The 18,740-nt window shown below is 45.7% G+C and overlaps 1 protein-coding gene across 3 annotated transcripts; it reads right to left on the reverse strand.

Moving 5' to 3' along the window:
* Window positions 1-96: 96 nt before the first annotated feature.
* loxl3a (lysyl oxidase-like 3a) lies at window positions 97-17,090 on the reverse strand. 3 transcript variants are annotated; one of them, XM_031568831.2, is made up of 15 exons: window positions 16,673-17,090; window positions 15,683-15,985; window positions 15,208-15,371; window positions 13,388-13,605; window positions 8,482-8,680; window positions 7,437-7,620; window positions 7,005-7,159; window positions 6,308-6,472; window positions 5,298-5,453; window positions 4,677-4,836; window positions 3,546-3,789; window positions 1,987-2,102; window positions 1,448-1,584; window positions 769-880; window positions 97-679 (listed from the first exon to the last, which is right to left on the reverse strand). In XM_031568831.2, exons 2-15 carry the CDS (start codon window positions 15,972-15,974, stop codon window positions 606-608), a joined length of 2,376 nt encoding a protein of 791 aa, XP_031424691.1. In that variant the 5' UTR covers window positions 15,975-15,985; window positions 16,673-17,090; the 3' UTR covers window positions 97-605. The 3 variants fall into 3 exon arrangements, with proteins under 3 accessions (XP_031424691.1, XP_031424692.1, XP_012675528.2); XM_031568832.2 differs by lacking the exon at window positions 6,308-6,472; XM_012820074.3 differs by lacking the exon at window positions 5,298-5,453 and having other exon boundaries at window positions 16,673-17,087.
* Window positions 17,091-18,740: the final 1,650 nt, after the last annotated feature.

Below are 18,740 nucleotides of genomic sequence, written 5' to 3' on the forward strand. Positions count from 1 at the left end.
TTTGGGAATGTAGCTGGGTTACCATGCCTTTGAATTCTAAACCGTTTTGGGGTTGTGTGTGTAGGTTGTCCATCACTGATTATTTTTGACAATATGCTTATTAAAAAGGCCAAACTTTATTAAGGAAATGATTATTTTTGATACATCAGTGTGAAACTGCAAGGATTCACACGGTTAGTCTTGTTATAGTTTTAAGTCAACAAAAGCATATTGTATTTAGTAAGCCAATAATGAACCAGGAGAACAAGAGTCTGTACATCCAATGTACATAGCACATATTATTGTAGTTTAGTTTAAAGATTTGGTATGAAGGCGCAACACACATTTACAATATATATCACAATCAGGTGAACTTGATAAGATTTAAAATACATCTTTAGGCTTGTTCTTTGAAATTAGAGAAAACTCCAAGGCGTAAATCAAAGGGTGAAAATTGAATACAAAAACAGCATACTACATTAAGCAACATGGCAAAGTTGTCTCTGAATAACGTATTACACATAGGAACATGAGTAGACTTGGTATAGTACAATATAGAAATAAATTAATGTACTACACATTACGGCTTCAGGAAAAGGAACATCCTGAGGTTTGTCTTTGAGGTGTCAAGTTATTTTATTGTTATGCTGTCCAGGATAGTGTTCAAACAACCTCTCTTCCTCGTCACTTAATGAACCACCTGCAACGAACAGAGAAAACACTGTATTACAATCTATTCACCAATTATCGTTACCGAAAAACCTCAAGGTAGAAGGCCAACAAACTTACCGAAGTGGCATTTGTGCAGCCAAACACGATTGCCGTCATATTTGCAGTTGCACCTCACAACATTGTTAGTGAAGTCACTCTCCGCTACATCAAAGTTGGGATTTATGATTACCTTGGTTGTAAAGAAACAGAATCGTGTATGAATCACATACTGATTTGTCTGAATTACTGAAGAAAAGCCGGTTAAGACATGCAATACGTGGCTGCTCTACCCATTGTGTTAAGTGCATTCATTGAACTCTCCCAAAGTGCAGTGCAGTGTCCAGCAAAACTGCGTCAGTCAGAAGGAATTGCAGCTTTCATAGCACATGACTCGCTAATCACAAGAATCCCCAGAAATGCTTAGTCTTATGTCCAGTAGAGGGCAGTATGACGCCTATAAATGAATTCTGGCATGAGACCTAGTCTTTGTTGTCTGTTCCTGATAATATAGTCCACATGTATATAGAATCCATTGGAAGAGCATTTAAAGTGGTGGATCGCTATGTGTAATTACAGACACTTTAATTTCATATTTTAATTAAAGGTATTTCATATTTAATATCATATTCCTAATATTTTAATTAAATGTATTTGTGAACCAAATATTGCAAGAACCAATAAATGATTTGTTGTTCATCCTTGTAGTATCAGTTTAATTTGGCACATTTACTTCAGGTGGCTTAGCTGTCCTATTTACCTGCAATATGTAGTTGCCAGGTTTGACATCAGTGACATCAATCCACTGACAGTCGATGTCATGGCGATATACATCCCAACAGCCAACTGTGATGCCCTGTTCACCAAAGTTAGCACATTCATAGCGCTTTGACACACCTAAGACACATGAGAACAGGTGGACATGTCACCATCTGACCTCCTTTTGAGGAAAGAATATGTCATTAATTCCACGTCTTTGAAAGCAAGTAAATCAGGCAGACGGAAATAAAGATGGCTGGCCAAACAGCTAATTCATCCAATACTGTTTCCTCACTAGAGATCACTGCATTATTTCACAGAGCTGATGCTACAATGCTGATTTGTGGAGCATATAGTTTCATACAGATTCATTTCAGATTCCTGCGGATACAAGGATAGGGTTACGATGAGTGTCTTCTCTCGCAGCTTTGGTCTCAACAAACAACTTGATCTAACTGAAGTGTACAGAATTCACAGCCCCATCAAAGTGAAACATTTGGGACAAGCAAGCAGCTGAAAGTGTGCAGTCGGCGCCATTACCCTCTTGGCACTCTGTGTCCTCCAGACAGAAACTTGCCTTGTGTCCGTCAGCCACCTTAGTGCCATTCAGGTCAAGCAGGTCATAATTCGTAAACACATCCATGCTATGATAATGCCTAAAAGGTTAAGTGTACACACAGACACATGGTCAAAATATCCAGAGATGACAGATGAAGAGCAGATTTTGTCCTGCTCAGTATCACAAAGCCACACAAGCCATCAGTGTGTGGTTAACAGTCGCCATGGGGCTAGACCACCTAATTATCACCTTCTCGTATCTTTATCCATTGCTGGGCAAGGACAACCCTTCAGAGCTAAATTCAGAACTGACGCCATGGTGTAATCATCGGTCTCTCTTTTGGCAGGATACTAAAACCAAGTGCATCCCATCAATACCAGTGCTTACACATGGGTTAAACAATGAGCACCGAGAGAGTGTGAGCCATTGTGACGACCAAAATGGGTTTACTGGGAAGATGCAAGCTGGAATTTCGAAAATCCACTTATTGCATAAAAATACCTCAGGAAAAAAGATTAAAGGACCCTAATTCCTTTCGCATAGGTTAGGCTATACCATGTGTTTTTGTGATTATAGAGTAATGTATCTCTTGCTGCCTTTATTCTATGGAAACTAAAGTCTGTGGTCTGTGAACCTGACCTTTAAATACTCCATGATGGAGAAAACCTACCACAAGGATGAGTGCAACTAAAAGATGTTGTGCATTGCATTCCATAAAGATTAACTGTCTGTGTCACAAAAACACAATTTTTTCCCCCTCCCCAGTATTGTGACATTATCGTGACTGTCCATTTATAACCCAACAGACATATTAAATATAATATATACAATACTAAGTTGGAAGCCAGTAAATCCATGCAGACCTGTAGGTAGAGCGTGGGAAAGAAAAGTCTCGCATGGAAGGACAACAAACAAAGATAAGCGACCACAAGCACAGATCTACAATCTTCCACCCAGAAGCATGCACTACCAGCACATGTAGTCATCTGAGCCAGGAGTGGCCGCCAGTTGCGTGTAAGAGCTGTCTGTCTACTGCGGGGTGGCATCACGCCATGTTGGACTCTAAATGACTATAGCAGACTTCTGAGGAGAGACGCTTGTTGTATCACAGATCCTGACAGGAGCCTCAGCAGCCTTTAGCTTGCCATGCTAGTTGTACTGTCAAATCACAAACAGAAGCTGTTCTAATAGTGAAGCTTCACAGTGTAACATGCTCAACTGAAAGATGAAAATAACTGTCTATCACAGAACCCTGACTGTAACCTTTGCGGCCTTTAGCTTGCCATGCTAGTTGTACTGTCAAATCACAAACAGAAGCTGTTCTAATAGTGAAGCTTCACAGTGTATCATGCTCAACTGAAAGATGAAAATATAGCTGTCAGAACCCTGACTGGAACCTTTAGCGGCCTTCAGCTTGCCATGCTACTCCAGCTTTTAATAATGACATTTGCAGCCTCACAGTGACACATGCTCAGTGGGATGAGACCAGGTTAAAGCAGCCATGCCAAAGACCGAAGGCCAAAAAGAGTCCAATGTTTACCTATGGCACTCGTGCCAGACCCAGGAGTGGCGGCCGAGTTTTGGTCGGAAGTCCGCACGGCCGATGTTGTGGATCTGTGAGGAAAAGCGCAGGAGCCGGCGCTGGCCGTAGGGCCAGTTGGCTTTGGCGGCCGACTTGGAGAGGCAGTTTTCCTCCGCTGCACAGTAGAGCAGGTGGAGCGGACGGTCCTCGATGTACGCCGACTGCTCCACCAGCGGAGCGCTCAGGACCAGGTCGGAGGCCGCTGGAGAAACGGGAGGAGGAGATTGGTCGCAGTCAGTCTCCGTAGAGAGAACAGGGCGCAGTCAGTGCAACTTGACTGCGTGTCAACTATGCAGACCACTTAACAAACAAACCAACAACCGCAAGCGATGTGCTTCCTAACAGATGGATCCGAAAGCACACAGTCTATGTCTTACGGTTTACTCAGAATCAATGTATTCCGGTTCAAGTTTAGGGATTCAAGGGTGTTCTGGGACAATACAGATCATTCTTCACATTCCCTCTTCTAACTGCCTGCTATACCCATCTTACAACCACCAGCAGGGTGAGAAGGGGGAGTGACTCTGTCAACCCACTAAACAAACAGACCAACAAACAAATAGGAAATGGCAGAGAAACTGATGTTCTGCAGGGTATGTGCACAGTCCATTTGATAGCATACTCATACTCTTAAACGTATAATTCAAAGGTGGTTATTTCTAATTATATTATATTCCATATTGTTGTTTTTACAGTCTCCTGATATAAGATGGATCAAGTGTATTTATTTTCTGCAAATGTTCTACACACTTGTGTCAGGTAAAGAACTTAACTCTCTGAGAGAAGTACTTCACCACTTCAACTTCATATTTTTGAAAGTAACTTTAGATCGATGGTCCATAGTTTGTCAGACTAATCTATTTTTGGGATGGCTGCCAGCCACCTATAATGTCTTTGGATCCAGAGATAGTGCATTGTGCACACAGCTACCGATCTGGTGATTTAGTGAGCTGTCACAACCGTATAGAATGTCAACATATCTTTTACTCTGCCCTGTGAAAAACACTACAATAAGGTCACATAGAAAAAAAATGTATCAGGACACGGGCATTGCTTAAGTCTGGTCCTCGGGTGTCTCCTGAAACTCACTGTCTGTGCAGATGACCCCTGCAGAGAACTGGGCCCCTGCTCTGCGGCAGCTGACCGAGCGGTCGTGGCGGCAGTCAGCCAGGGTCATCTCGTCCCCCACACACTTCACCCCGCTCAGCACCATCTCTGTCACGTTACTGCTGTCCCAGTACCACGTTTCCTTGGCAACACCATCCACAAACACAGACAGGACAGACAGACAGAGAGATAGAGAGAAAGAGAGAAAGGCAAAAGGGTCTTAGCTCCCAAATGAAATGTGCCAACGTTACAATATTGTTAAGATGATTTAAAAAGTAGACCTTTCTCTCTACACCGTCGTACAAACTTGTTCTAAGAAGATGGTTTTGTTGTAATGTGACTTGAGGAATGGCATTTTATCAATTCATACTATCTCCAACCACTCCATGATGATTTTTCAGTGGTTTTCTACAGTTTAGCTGCTATTAAGATGTGTCTACTGTTTAAGTTTACCCGCTGCAGACGACCAGAACAAAACTAACTTCCCGCTACAAACCCTCCAGGGCCACGAGCATCATGGGACTGGAGGCATCCTAACCGCGTCAGACCACGCCGCCTGGCTTCGGCGTCAGTACTCGAGTCAGTACTCGAGTCAGTACTCACTGTGATGGCATGCAGAGAGTGGCCGAGTCCTAGCTGCCGACAGGCCACCATGGCCTCTCTGGTGGTCCATCTTTCACTGCACAGCGTTCCCCACCTGGACCCCACCTGCAACTCCACCCGACCCTCGTAGCTCGTCCTGCCCCCAACGATTCGGATCTGTGGAGGGGACCCTGCTGGGGTCAGCATGCAGCCTACGTGTGGAGCAGTCCACTCACCTCTCTCTGATAACCTCTACGTGTGGAGCAGTCCACCTACCTACAGACCTCTATGTGTGGTGCAGTCCACGCACCTCTCTCTGAACACCTCTATGTGTGGAGCAGTCCACGCACCTCTCTCTGAGAACCTAAACGCTTCCTCTAAATGCTTCCTCTAAACTCTGTCTATAGCTTTGAGACATATCTATCTATACCTGTTGCCTTTCACACATGACAGTATTCCATCGAGTTACAATTTATGTTGTGGGTATGAACCCAATCATAAACCCCACTGCTTTAGTCTCAAACCCAAATATTGAAGGCAGCATGACAGGCTCTTGCAAGGCTATGACAAATAGCATGGCCTATTATTTGTTGAGCTACAGAATTTGATCTGTAATTATGCATTCTGTGCAAAAGCATGTTTATGCATATGCCTGGATCTGTCTGAAAAGGGCTTCCATGGTTGAAAGCAGGGTGGTTGTGAATGCGTATGTAAGCTCCGTGTAAGGCGTGGAGAATCTTTGGTGAGGCTTGTGCAAGCGTGTGGGAAACTCCGCTTTGATGGGCGGATATTCTAAGAGACGCCTCATCCTTCGCTTCAGAGTAAAAAGCCAATTTTTGTGCGAGGTGAGTTCTGAGAGCGGTTGAGATTAGGAAGCGTGGGATTATGGGATTACAGCCGTGAAGGAAGCAGCTGCCTCCGTGGCATCACTCTCTTCTCCTCTCAGCCTTTCTCATCACTCTCTTCTCCTCTCCTCCTTTCTCATCACTCTCTTCTCCTCTCCTCCTTTCTCAGGCTCTGGGCGCTCTTACTCGTAGGCCACTGCTGGCGTAGGTCAGACCCAGCTGTCTGCAGACCACCATGGCCTCCCGCACCGTCCAGCCGTCCCCACAGATCAGACCCCAGGTCTTGGTGCCATTGCGGGTCTGGACCTCCACGCGCCCCTCCACACGGGTGCGCCCTCCGCTGAGACGGATCTGAGCCAGATGAGAGGACGGCGGGGGGGGGGGGAGCAAGACGGGAAGCAGCAGAGAAAGGGAGAGGGAAGGAGGGGGAGAGAGAGAGAGAGAAAGAAAGAGAGAGAGAGAGAGGGTGAGAGAGAGAGAGGGAGGGAGAGAGAGAGAAGTAGCCGTCTGCACTTTAAACATGGGTCAGCTGCCACATGTTTTAAATTTAACGCACTAATTGCACTGTATGTCTGGTGAGTTTGCAGTGGTAGAGGTAGCTGCTATGTTTAGCATAGGCTGAGGCTGACAGATTGTGCAAATTGTAAAGGAAGCGATTGCTGTTGAGTGACAATATGCATGTCTTTGCATATGCACGACAAACAGACATTAGCAAGCATACATTAGCCAGTTTGACAATAAAACAGAGACCGTCTCTCAGCTATTCACATTGACATAATGCGTCCACATGCGTCTGTTGTCGGCTAACCCTTACCTATTCGTACTGGGTTTGCTAGGCAGAACAGGTCAACTGTGCATGCTGTGAGAGTGGAGGCTTTCTGACCGTTTTCTCGAACGCCATGTAGGGGACGTTGCACCTGACGGAGGCGTCCTCCACGTGCTGACAGTCTTCAGAGGTGATGGTCTTATGGGGGCAGTCCCAGAGCGTCCGCTCCTCCCCAGCGCACAGCACCTCATTCATGTAAATAGGGCCCATTCCTGAGGGACAAGTAACAAGACGATACACTCATCCATTCAACCAAAATACTATATTACAGATAACAGAGAAGTATTACACACTATATATATTGCTAATATTTTTATTGTTTATATTTTTATAGATGAGGCACTTGCAGTCAAACATATTGTAAAACTGCTGAATTTCATCTAGTTCTTTTAAAGCAGCATTAATATAAAATGCTCTGTTTGCAGTGTAAGGGAATAATAAATCAAAATGGTGGGTTAGAGGTTAAAGGTTATGATGTGGGCCCCTCACCCTGGCCCATGCGTGCCCCTGTAAAGGCCTCTTTGGCACTGCCGAAGCCCAACTCCCGGCACACCACGCTGGCAGACTGCAGGTTCCAGCGGTCGTCACACACCGTGCCCCACGCCGTGCCCTTCAGCACCTCCACGCGGCCCTCTCCGGTACTGGCACCGCCACGCAGACGCACCTTACCTGGCTGAGGCAGGTACACAAGCACACAGCCGTCAGGGTCACACTCAGGCCATTCACCTGAGGCAGGTACACAGGCACGCAGCCTTCAGGGTCACACTCAGGCCATTCACAGTTTTGTTTTGGAGGGTGGTGGTTTCTGGACGGGACTGAAGTCATTAGAAGAAAGAACAACCTGGACCAACCCTTTCATTAATAACATCAATAACATTCTTGCTGGCATGAAGAGTTAACCCTGTGTGACATTATTTCGATAGGCTATATGGCTATATGGTCCACAAACTCATCTGATGAGGTAATAGAAAGTTAAAGCTAGTTTGTTGGATTGGGCCATTCCTGTGTGTGGGATGCAGTGGAACAACGGCTAGGTGTAAACACTAAGCTCAGGGGAAATGAGAAAGATTCCTGATTACCTTTCCTGATTTGTATGCATAAACGGTCACGAGCCTAGGCGTACCGCTGAAAAAGTGAAATGTGCTCCTGATATTTTGAATGAACCTGCAGCAGCTGTGGGGTTGATGGTGTCTCTGCATTGCCCTGTGTGTGTGTGTGTGTGTGTGTGTGTGTGTGTGTGTGTGTGTGTGTGTGTGTGTGTGTGTCTCTGCAGTGCCCTGTAACAGCTGGGCCTGTGAACACACCCTTTAATCTCACCTGCTCCAGTAGCACCTCACTGCTTTATGATATGACCCTACGCTCTGAAACCAGCTGGTCTGTGTGTGTGTGTGTGTGTGTGTGTGTGTGTGTGTGTGTGTGTGTGTGTGTGTGTGTGTGTGTGTGTGTGTGTGTGTGTGTGTGTGTGTGTGCGTGTGCATGTGTGTCAATACAATTCAGTTCCACAAAACCCAGATCTAGTAGACCCTGGGGTTACCAGCAGTCCTAGCTTGTGCCTCCTCTTGGGGTTCCTGCCCGGTGTGAACTGTGGTCCAGGGGTGCAGCTGACGATGGCAGGCCCTCCTCCAGCACAGGGGTAGCTGGCGTTGGGCTTGCTGAACTCCATGTTGCAGGCGGACAGGTGAACTTCCTTACCGGTGCAGGAGACCGAGTGGATCCGGTACGGACCGTGACCGCTAGAGAAGCGAGGAAAAGGGAAAAGGGAAAAACTCTAAAAACATCCAGGCATGGCAGTATAAATGTGAATATAACACACCCAGCTAGAGGACAGCCTTGTTTAATAACCTCATCTGATGCACACTTCCCCCTCTGACTCTACGAGCCCTACAGAATATTATGAATAAAGTCTAACAAATGACATCCAGGGCAGTGCTGGAGCGAGGAGACTGATTTATTCCCTGTCTGTCTGCAGTATCAAATCTGACATGCGCTGATGTGCCTGCAGTGTCTGGAGCGTCTGGGGGCAAGCAGCAGCGGCAGGGGCAGATCTCAGCTCATGTTTGCATTCCAGCAGAGTGCTGAGAAGTTGCACTGAGCAGGAGGGCGATGCAGAGACCACGGGAATGGTGATAAATGTTCATACCCGCTCAGTGCCCAACTTGAACTTGAACATCCCTGCACCCCTCCTCCCATATGACTACAAAAGAGGACAGACCATCGGCACACTGTGGGATAATGTTTGGGGTTTACAAATGATGTGTTTAGTTGAGATACTTTTTCCTTCCTTTTTACTGTATGCAATACACATTTTGGTGCACAGTTCCTGTGTGTTAGTTTGGAAAGATATGCACTTCCTTCCCGGAGTTCCTATAAATGCAATATACATTTTGGTGCATAGTTCCTCTCTCTAATAAGTAACATGAGGAACATATCAGGGCTATGGGGATTTTCCGTGAGGCAGACATGTGCAGCCATGTGACATACCTTACCTAATACATCTGCAGAAATGGTTGCTAACACAAATAATTGACACCACGGGATATAGAGAAAGACAATGACAGAGACAATACATGTGGGTCATTGTTTTGTGAAGTGCAACTTAAGTCAAAACCTTCCATAGAATATATGGTTTCTGCTTAGAAAATGTATGCTAGGCTGTGTGTATGACTCATGTGGGTTCTGTGTAGCTGACAGAATGCAACCGAGTGTCTATAAAGGGTTAGGGTTAGGGCTTGGGCCTGCTCTGAGGGCGATTCCCCAGTCGAGAATGCCGCCCACGACTGGGAATAAAGATGGAACCTCTGCTCACTGCTGCGTGTTTGACTGGTCTTCAAGATCCCCCCCCCCCGCCCCCCACACAATACCATACCATTGTTAACACACAAAGGTCTCCATGTCAACTGGAACCCCCGCCATACCAACCCATAAGAAAAATCACTCCTTAGATTAATGTCATTTTTTAGGTGAACTGGTATTTTGGTGTATCTTATTCACGAACCAGCTGTTGTGCAATTAGAAACAGATACCTTACGAAATCAGCCACTTCAGCTGAAACATAACACTCAATCACAAACTTCTCTCTGCCTCTGTTCGTGCAGACTGTATTACAGTTTTGCCGTACTGTATGGCCCTGTATGGTTGTCCAAACCCAAGGAGTCAGACTTTTCACAGAGACTTGACAGATCACTGCCTTTCCTTTCACACTTGCGTGCCCTTTTGACACAGACGTCATAAACAGCGTCTCAGGACTGAGGATCAGAATCAGGAGCTGATTTGACGCGAAACACGTTTCAACCAGCATCCTGCTGAATATCCCCCCAGCTTAAGAGGAATTCGTTCTGTTTCAGGATTCAGTGTACAGTTTTAAAAGGGCTGAGCAGCACGTTAAAGGCCAATGGATTAATTTACAGTCGTTCAAATTCTATCTTTCAATAAAAGTCAAAGATGGACAAACGTGATGGAGGAGATTGGTTGAGTTGGCAGGCTAAATGTTACGACATACTTGTTCGCCGCAGGAGTGAAAATAAAACGACTCTTAATTTCCCTGTAATGATATCTAGGCTCACAGGCAGGCAGCCGCCACGTTTCTGAAACTCTATCTGCGCCTCTCAGACGGCATCCTACTCGCGCCTCTGGGGGAAATCTTTAGCCAATGAGTCACTGTGTTTCTGGGATCAACACAGACGGAGAGCCAGATCCAGAGAAGTCCATCATCTACATCTCTCTCTCTTCTCTCTGGGTGTCTGTATCCTCCTCTCTCCTGCATCTTTCTCTCTCCACATACTCTCCTCTATCTCTCTATTCCTCACTTATTCCTAAATCATTCTCCTTTTCCCATTATCTCTCTCATTGCCTCTCTCTCCCAATCACTCATTCCCTCGCTCTCTCCATCACACTCTCTCTTCCCCACTGTCTCTCTCTTCATCACTCATTCCCTCTCTCTCTCTTCACCATTCCATCTCTCTCTCTCTAACTTTCTATATCTCTATCTCTCCCTCCACATAAGCTGCGTCTGTCGGTTTGCCACACAGTAGACTGTAGACTGCTTGCATTTCACCATCTGGTGCGAATCTCAAAGCTAGGTCTCAAAACTATGTCTCGTGTTAGAAGTGGATAACCACCCAGACACACAATGTTCAAATTTCTGTGGGGATGCAGAGAGGGGGGGGGGGGGATAAAGTACATTAAATCAAACAGATGACACGTGAGGTAAAGTACATTAAATCAAACAGATGACATGTGAGGTACTCCACAATACATTACTCTGGGCTGGTACTGTCGCTTCCAAACCACGTGGTGTCATGCTCTATGCTCTATGGGCAAAGACAATGACATCACTCACTTAGAGAGGCAGTGTGTTTACATTGCAAACTTGGATCCTCATGTGTGCTCCTGATGGAAGACGCCGTATTTCACTGAAACTGCAGCAGTCATATATATCCTGGCATTCAATTCTCACTTGCATGTGGAAACAATCTAGAGCCAGACACCGTATAATTGTCGGTTCCATTTGACTACCGTACGTCGAAGCTTTTCGATGCAGAAGACAAATATTGCCATTGCCAATCAGTTTTTATCTAAAAAAAATGCTAAGATCATTTAGCATCAAGCTCACTGTCTGATAATGAAAGGCCAGATTATGCATTGGATTCCTGTTTCCCTGATTGCACACGATGCCAGGTTTCATAACGGAGCGACTGGTTGCGTAAAACTCACTCCTGGCAGGTCCAGACGGTGAACTCGTCCGCCCTCTCAGCATCCTGATATGTAATATGATTCACGCCTGAGTTTGCCTGACCACCATTTTCCATTCTTGTGGTAGTGTCTGCATATCGATCCCAGTTCATACGGGAACGTTTCCTTTTCAAGAAAAAAATAACACTGAACACTACATTTAAAACCTAGAACCACAAGTATTTCTGATGAAGTTGTCAAATGCTGTGTAATAATATATTTGGTTGTACAAAAGAGGCCTGTCCAGCCTGGAGAAATGTATAGTTCGTGTTTAATCCAGTTCACAGACACACGCAGAAAGAAGCTCAGGGGAGCCCAGGAGTCTTCAAGCCAAACAAAACAAATAAAAATAACGTGCTGTACTTTCCAACAGCATGCGAGTAAACAATGCTCCCTTGCCGTGCAAGCCTCAGTCTGTCTCTTGTTTTGTGGTCTGGGAGGGGGAAATGCTTTGGCTTTCTATCAGAAACCCATTTTATTCACTTTTTTAAGGTCACACATTTGTGTAAATTAACCACCACTTCTTCTCCTTTGGTAATCACTATTGTAGTTCAGAATGAGTGAGCTGTTGAGCAAAACCATCTGGATAGCCTGCATCTGCCAGTGTAAAGCTCTGACCTTCCTTATGTTCTGTAGATCTTCAGTAGGCCTATTTAGATTTAGACAAAAGTGGCAGCTGTAGCAGATGGCATGACAGTGGTAAATAGTTCATTTCTGAAATGAATCAAACACTTCTTAAACTCAGGGAATGTCAGTATGAGACTTCAAAGTCTTAAAAAAAACGCCTTTGGAATGTCATAAAAAGATCAATGTTTTCAGAGGTCATTTGAAACCCAAACCAAATTGAACAAGAGGCAGATGTTGGCCTGTGCTTTGCCACACTGCTCATATCTCAGTGCATGGCGTGGAGTTCACTGCAATCTTGACTAACTGATGCAGATTTATGCATTACTTTAGATGTATTACTTTTCAATTCAGTTTCGTTCAATATTTTACCCCAGGGAAATACTTTTTTTTAATTGGCTGGCAGGTGTCCCGATATTCTGTATAACCGGACACCTATGGAGCAGATCAGGTATAAAAGTTTAATCACTGTTTTTTTTCAAGCAGCCCATAACGAGGCTCCTATAGTAAGGGTGTAGTCAGGCAAGTTAATGAATTAACCAAATAAACACACTCTCTCATTTTGCCAAGTGGTGTAAACGCGATGAATTCTGTGGTTAAATAAACATATTGTCTGGAGAACTAGCAAGCTAGCAATCATATCGTCAGAAACAGCTAGCAGGCTAAAGGATTTTGGCCTAGCAACATTGGAAACACTGTAACCAAGCAAACTATCCAGCGTTATCCTGTAGTCTGTGATTAGTATGTAGTAGGCCGGAACTACTTTCTTTAAACAGGTTGGCTTCTTTTTAAACTGAACCAAATGTTTATTATGTAGGGTACACATGGATGCCTAAACACATGTGTGGCAACTGGGGTATACGCAGGAAAACAGAGTACATGCGTTACCTTCGCAATAACTATCTCTGCCTCTGCCTACAGCAGGAGGCCTAGGTGGCCATTATCCCTTACATAAGGAATATTTTCCTATGGACAACCCAACACCTGTACCCCTATGGTAAGAACATAAGCCGCAGTGGAAGGGAAAGAAAACCTAATTTTTGACGGGAAGAAACCTCCAGTTGAGCCCAGCTCACGGCACGCACCTGTGGAGGGCCCTGGCCACAGCTCTCTCTGAGGGGAATCCCATCATGCCACAGACCACACGGGCGTTCTTCAGCGTCCAGCCCACGCTGCAGATCTGCGCCCAGCCTTCCTTCTGCTTGACCTCCACCAACCCCTCACTGACGGGCAGCCTGGCAGCAGCTCCAGACGACAGCGGCCGAAGTCTGACCTTTTCCAGACGGTTCTCATCCACCTGCATCTGAAACGTTACATGGCATTGCACTGGCTGTGTTGGGTCAGCTTTGATCCAGGCAACAGAAAGTAGAGTCAGTGACTGTAAATCACACCGGGGCCACGAGCAGACGGTGCAGGTGTGATGTTGGGGTAACACACCGCCTCGACTGGCCTGGTGCTTTTTTAAAAACAACTCAATGGAGTAAAGGATAAAGTAAATCAGGATGCTTAGAAATGTACAAATGTACTAAATTTGAACATCCAAATGCATGTTGCCTGAAATCAGGATGGTCTGAGTACAAATGTGGATCAACCAGGTGATAAAACTATGTCCTAATCAACCAGCCAAGTTTTGTGACTGGAACTGCTGAATAAATCACTAATAGCATCTGTTACACTTTCCTGGCCTGTGTTCTGAATCATGACAAGTACAAACATGTGTATTTTTTGTCTTTCTCTGTCTGTCAGTCGGTCTAATATCTCTGTTCAGAAGTGTCATATTAAATTCAGGACAGCAACCAAATACTTGTTGAATTTTATATGGAACTCTCCTCAGAGTTAGTCGGTGATGTTGGATGGGAGAACAGCACAGATTGTACCAAGAAAGTGACCTGTTAGAACAGCCTGTACGATGTCTGGACCAAATGAGTTGCAACCTCGAGCGAACTCTTCATCAAATTCTGTCCTTGGCCCGGGACAAATCTTAGGATGCTGAAACCAATCAAAGTTTAAAAGCGCTCTACATGAGAAGCTCCCTGTGGATTGCTAAAGGACAAAGGTATGTAAATAACCCTGGGCTCCTCCTTCCACTCACGTGACGGAGAGAGAGAGAGAGAGAGCTCCGTGTTCTCTCATCTCCCACAGGACCAACTAAACTAAACTAGACTGGACTGCACTTCAGCTACACTGCATGCCTGCGTGGGGAACATATGGTTTCCCAGTCATCTGTTCGCCTCTCTGCAGTCTGGACTGCATCCATCAAACCCCCCCCCCCCCCCCCACCCTTCCCTTCCCACCCCCTTCACTCTAGACCCCTCCAACACCACCCCACCCCCCCTCCCCACACACACGGACCTCCTCCCTCCCTGTCTCGCTATGCCACTCCTCTGCCTCAATCATGAGATTCCAGCGCGGCCCTTGAGAGATTAATTTACTGCTGGAGTCGCGGATGTTCTTGGCCCCGAGCAGAGAGTGTTCTTCACAGCACCTAGCCTGCTCTTCATCCCCACTCACTCAGCCAGCTGCGAGTGCAGACAGTTTCACTCTGAGATAGACATGGCACAGACGCTGCCAAACAATACCAGTGCTGTCACTCTACTGTAACACATATATACGCCGTATAGTAGGCACTGTGACGATGACACTGGTGGTTTAATGGCCAATTAAATATCTTTCCAATACAAATGTTAGTAGTAGTGGTAGTAGTGCGTAGTGAGTAGTGTGGCTCTGTTTTATTTTCTATTGCAGCATCAGCACTCAGCACTGATGTTTAACTGCTGACAATCTGTCATTTTTAATCTGTCATTCCATAGCGCACTCTTTCAAAACCACTCAACTATCAACCTGGTTGTCTGAACATTTCTTCTCTGGTTGGTCTTTATTGCTCAAACGCGTGACTGTGTTTTACCTCGATGATGTTGGAGTCCACGAATCCAGGAATCCTCTCGTCCTTGCAGACGATGCCAGCGTCCTCATTGTGCGCGCAGTCGCTGTTTCCCCACCCGCGAGAGTGGCACTTCTCCACACTCGTCTCAGTGCCACTGCAGATCACATTGTCCAGCCAGATCTTTCCTGGACAAACCACACAATCACACAGCTGGGTCAGCGCGAGACAAAGGTGAAATGAACGACTACATTTAAGCCCTATCTAAACAGCCACAGCCTAACATTCTTTAAGGTTTCCTATAAACATCTTAAGTGGTCTTATAGATTTATAGTCAATCAGCAGTCATTATTAAATCATGTTGACTAATCATGTTGATTAATCAAATCAATACCGATCCGTAGTGAGTCAGCACATGTTTTACTCCGCCTAAGAAGCTCCATTACTCTGTCCTGTAAATAAAGACGCCACAGCTGACACTCTAACGAGCCACTCTCACCTGTGCCAGCGCCGTATTTGGCACTGTGTGACCAGGCGGTGGCAGAGACGAACCCAAGCTGTCGGCACAGCACCTCGGCGTTGGCCAGGGTGAAGTCATCATCGCAGATGGTGCCCCACTCGCCCTGGTAGAAGACCTCAATGCGGCCTTCGTTGTGCTTGCGTGGGTATCCGGCCAGACGGAACTTGATCTTGCTGTCCTGGGTTGGGGGTGTTGTTTGGCACAGAAAAGATGGCAACCAAAATCCCAAAAGCAGAGCCACAACAGGCCGCTGGAGTGTGGATGTCAGCATCGCAGAGGCAGCTATGCAGAGTAAATTAATGGGGTAGAAAGCAGGTCAAAACAAGCCATGTTATAAAAACAGACGCTATCTATATAGACTGGTTACAATAACGTACTGTTAAAAACAACTGCTCTTAAAAGGGAAATCAAGAGGATCTCTAACTCTAGACTACAGTCTGTTTGAAGTCCAAAGAATAGTCGTATTGATATGATATAATCTAAATGAAGGTAAATAAAATAATACTCTTTTGAAACTTCTGAAACGAAACTTACTGCTTTACTAAATGTACTCGAGAGACAGTGAAGAAATGGAAGATCAAAAATAAATCTAAAGAAATGCTTGAGGGACAACATAGAAATCCACATGCTAATTTGAAAACCACTTGCAATGCTCACGTAGCCTACCGCATCGTTTTGCTCACTGCAACTCTGCACGTATCGTGTTAAACATGGATTATAGGAAAAACCTAATACCTAGGGAGTATAAATCATTTTTGTTTGACAGGTTGCACTTAAAAATTATACATAAAATGCGGAGATTATACTGCATATTTAGCGCACATCCAAATTTCAACATATTATATATATAACCGTATTAGGTATATATGTTATTATTGCGACTTCACTTAAAAACTTTCTGTCATAACTTGGAAGACGTCAGAGCACTTTACATTTAAAAGTTGCGAAGATGCGCATCCCAGCACGTACCTGATATGGATATGAAGCTTGGAGATTTCTTGGGTCCCGGATATTTTTTAATTATCGCCTCATAATAAAGTTATAGTATCTTGCGGTTTACTTCTGTGTCCCTGAAATCTTCTGAGAGATGAGGTAGCTGAAGTAATACGTTTGGAGAGTGAGACTGCAGTTTCATCCAACTGTTGAGCTCTGCCAGAAGTGTGGAGAGCTAGAGGGAGGTATGGGTTGCTCTGGGATTGTGGTGTAGCGCAACGAGTGTTGGCCTTCCTCATCTTTTATCCTGATCTACCGGAGCAGGCAGTCCTTCCATTGGAGAATTGGAGAATCTAAACGATTTTGGCGTCTGAATATTGAAAGTTGAGTATGCGTGTGTCTGAGAGAGAGAGAGAGAGAGAGAGAGAGAGAGTGAGAGAGAGAGAGAGAACATCTCTCCGTTGTTTTCAAATTTGGTTGTTAATGACCAGTATAACACTGCAGTCTGGGACTCAAACACGTGATATTTGGACACTAGAGCTGATGTTGCCAGATGTTGTTATTCTGTTAATATGCGAGACCAGAATTCCAGGATCTAAGGAATTTTAGAAAGGGCTACCCCTGTTGGATACTTACCTCCACTGCAGCCGAACTCCTGAAATCCCAGCAACTCGAATCAAATGATCCTGACCCTACCATTGGCTGTCACCATCACTGTGATCTGTGCTCTTGCTGCATTGCTAGTCTTGGAATGCTATAAGGGCATATCCACTGCTGACTTAAGCTCTCACGTCAATAGCAAGGTTGTAGCTCCACTGGTCACACTTGTGAAAATCTACAGTCTGGAGGGCACTGTGAAAATGATCAGTCCCGTATGTGGTTTTACCTATTTAAAGTTCAGGATGGTTTTCTTGCATACAAAATCAACACCTCAGGCAGTGTATTGTAACACCTCACAGATCAGACTGTGGTAATCATACATCAGGCAGAACTGTTCTGGCATCTGTCCAGGAGCATCCACTTCTATCGGGAGCACGGCACAGTCGCCTGTTCAAGTTCCATCCCATCTCCCTGACAACAGCTGCTCGATATTCGCCGGGAGGTTAAGACAGCCATGTCTCTATTCCAGTTACAGCACCACTTTCTGTGCTGCTCAGAGTACATCTGTAAGTGGCACCCCCCTTCATTATTTCTGCTAGAAACCCCAAGAAAGTAAATGGCAGTTTGCAGCACAATTTACCTCATCAAAATCACATTTTCTGTCAGAGAAAATGGACAAAAATGGAGAAAAGGTGTATGGAAAAATAAACCTGTGGATGTTCAGAGCTAGTGTGGGGTAATGGGGGATGGGGAGGGGGAGGGGTGGAGGTAGTGTTCAGTGTGGGGTAATGGGGGGTGGAGATAGTGTTCAGTGAGGGGTAATGGGTGTTGGGGAGGGGTGGAGGTAGTGTTCAGTGTGGGGTAATGAGGGTTGGGGAGGGGTGGAGGTAGTGTTCAGTGTGGGGTAATGAGGGTTGGGGAGGAGCTAGTGTTCAGTGTGGGGTAATGAGGGTTGGGGAGGAGCTAGTGTTCAGTGTGGGGTAATGGGGGTTGGGGTGGAGGTAGTGTTCAGTGTGGGGTAATGGAGGTTGGGGAGGAGTTAGTGTTCAGTGTGGGGTAATGAGGGTTGGGGAGGAGCTAGTGTTCAGTGTGTGGTAATGGAGGTTGGGGAGGAGTTAGTGTTCAGTGTGTGGTAATGGGGGATGGGGAGGGGTGGAGGTAGTGTTCAGTGTGGGGTAATGGGTGTTGGGGAGGGGGAGGGGTAGTGTTCAGTGTGGGGTAATGGAGGTTGGGGAGGGGTGGAGGTAGTGTTCAGTGTGGGGTAATGAGGGTTGGGGAGGGGGAGGGGTGGAGGTAATGGGGGTTGGGGAGGGGTGGAGGTAGTGTTCAGTGTGTGGTAATGGGGGTTGGGGAGGGGTGGTCTGAGGAGAAGATGGTGGTGTGGACCTGATGGTTACTGCTGTTCTCGGCAGGAAGCTGTATAATGCACTAAACAGACACACACACACACACACACACACACACACACACACACACACACACACACACACACACACACACACAC

Source organism: Clupea harengus, chromosome 6 (assembly GCF_900700415.2).
Source record: "Clupea harengus chromosome 6, Ch_v2.0.2, whole genome shotgun sequence".
Classification (NCBI taxonomy): Eukaryota; Metazoa; Chordata; class Actinopteri; order Clupeiformes; family Clupeidae; genus Clupea; species Clupea harengus.

What these genes read in the sequence shown, in the direction of transcription:
- loxl3a (XM_031568831.2), bottom strand. Translation starts at nt 15,974, where the DNA reads ATGCTGACATCCACACTCCAGCGGCCTGTTGTGGCTCTGCTTTTGGGA. An exon ending in GTCTGGCACGAGTGCCATAG is followed by an intron (nt 2,103 to 3,545) that starts GTAAACATTGGA and finishes TTAACCTTTTAG; the next exon opens with GCATTATCATAGCATGGATG. An exon ending in GCTGCACAAATGCCACTTCG is followed by an intron (nt 680 to 768) that starts GTAAGTTTGTTG and finishes TGTTCGTTGCAG; the next exon opens with GTGGTTCATTAAGTGACGAG.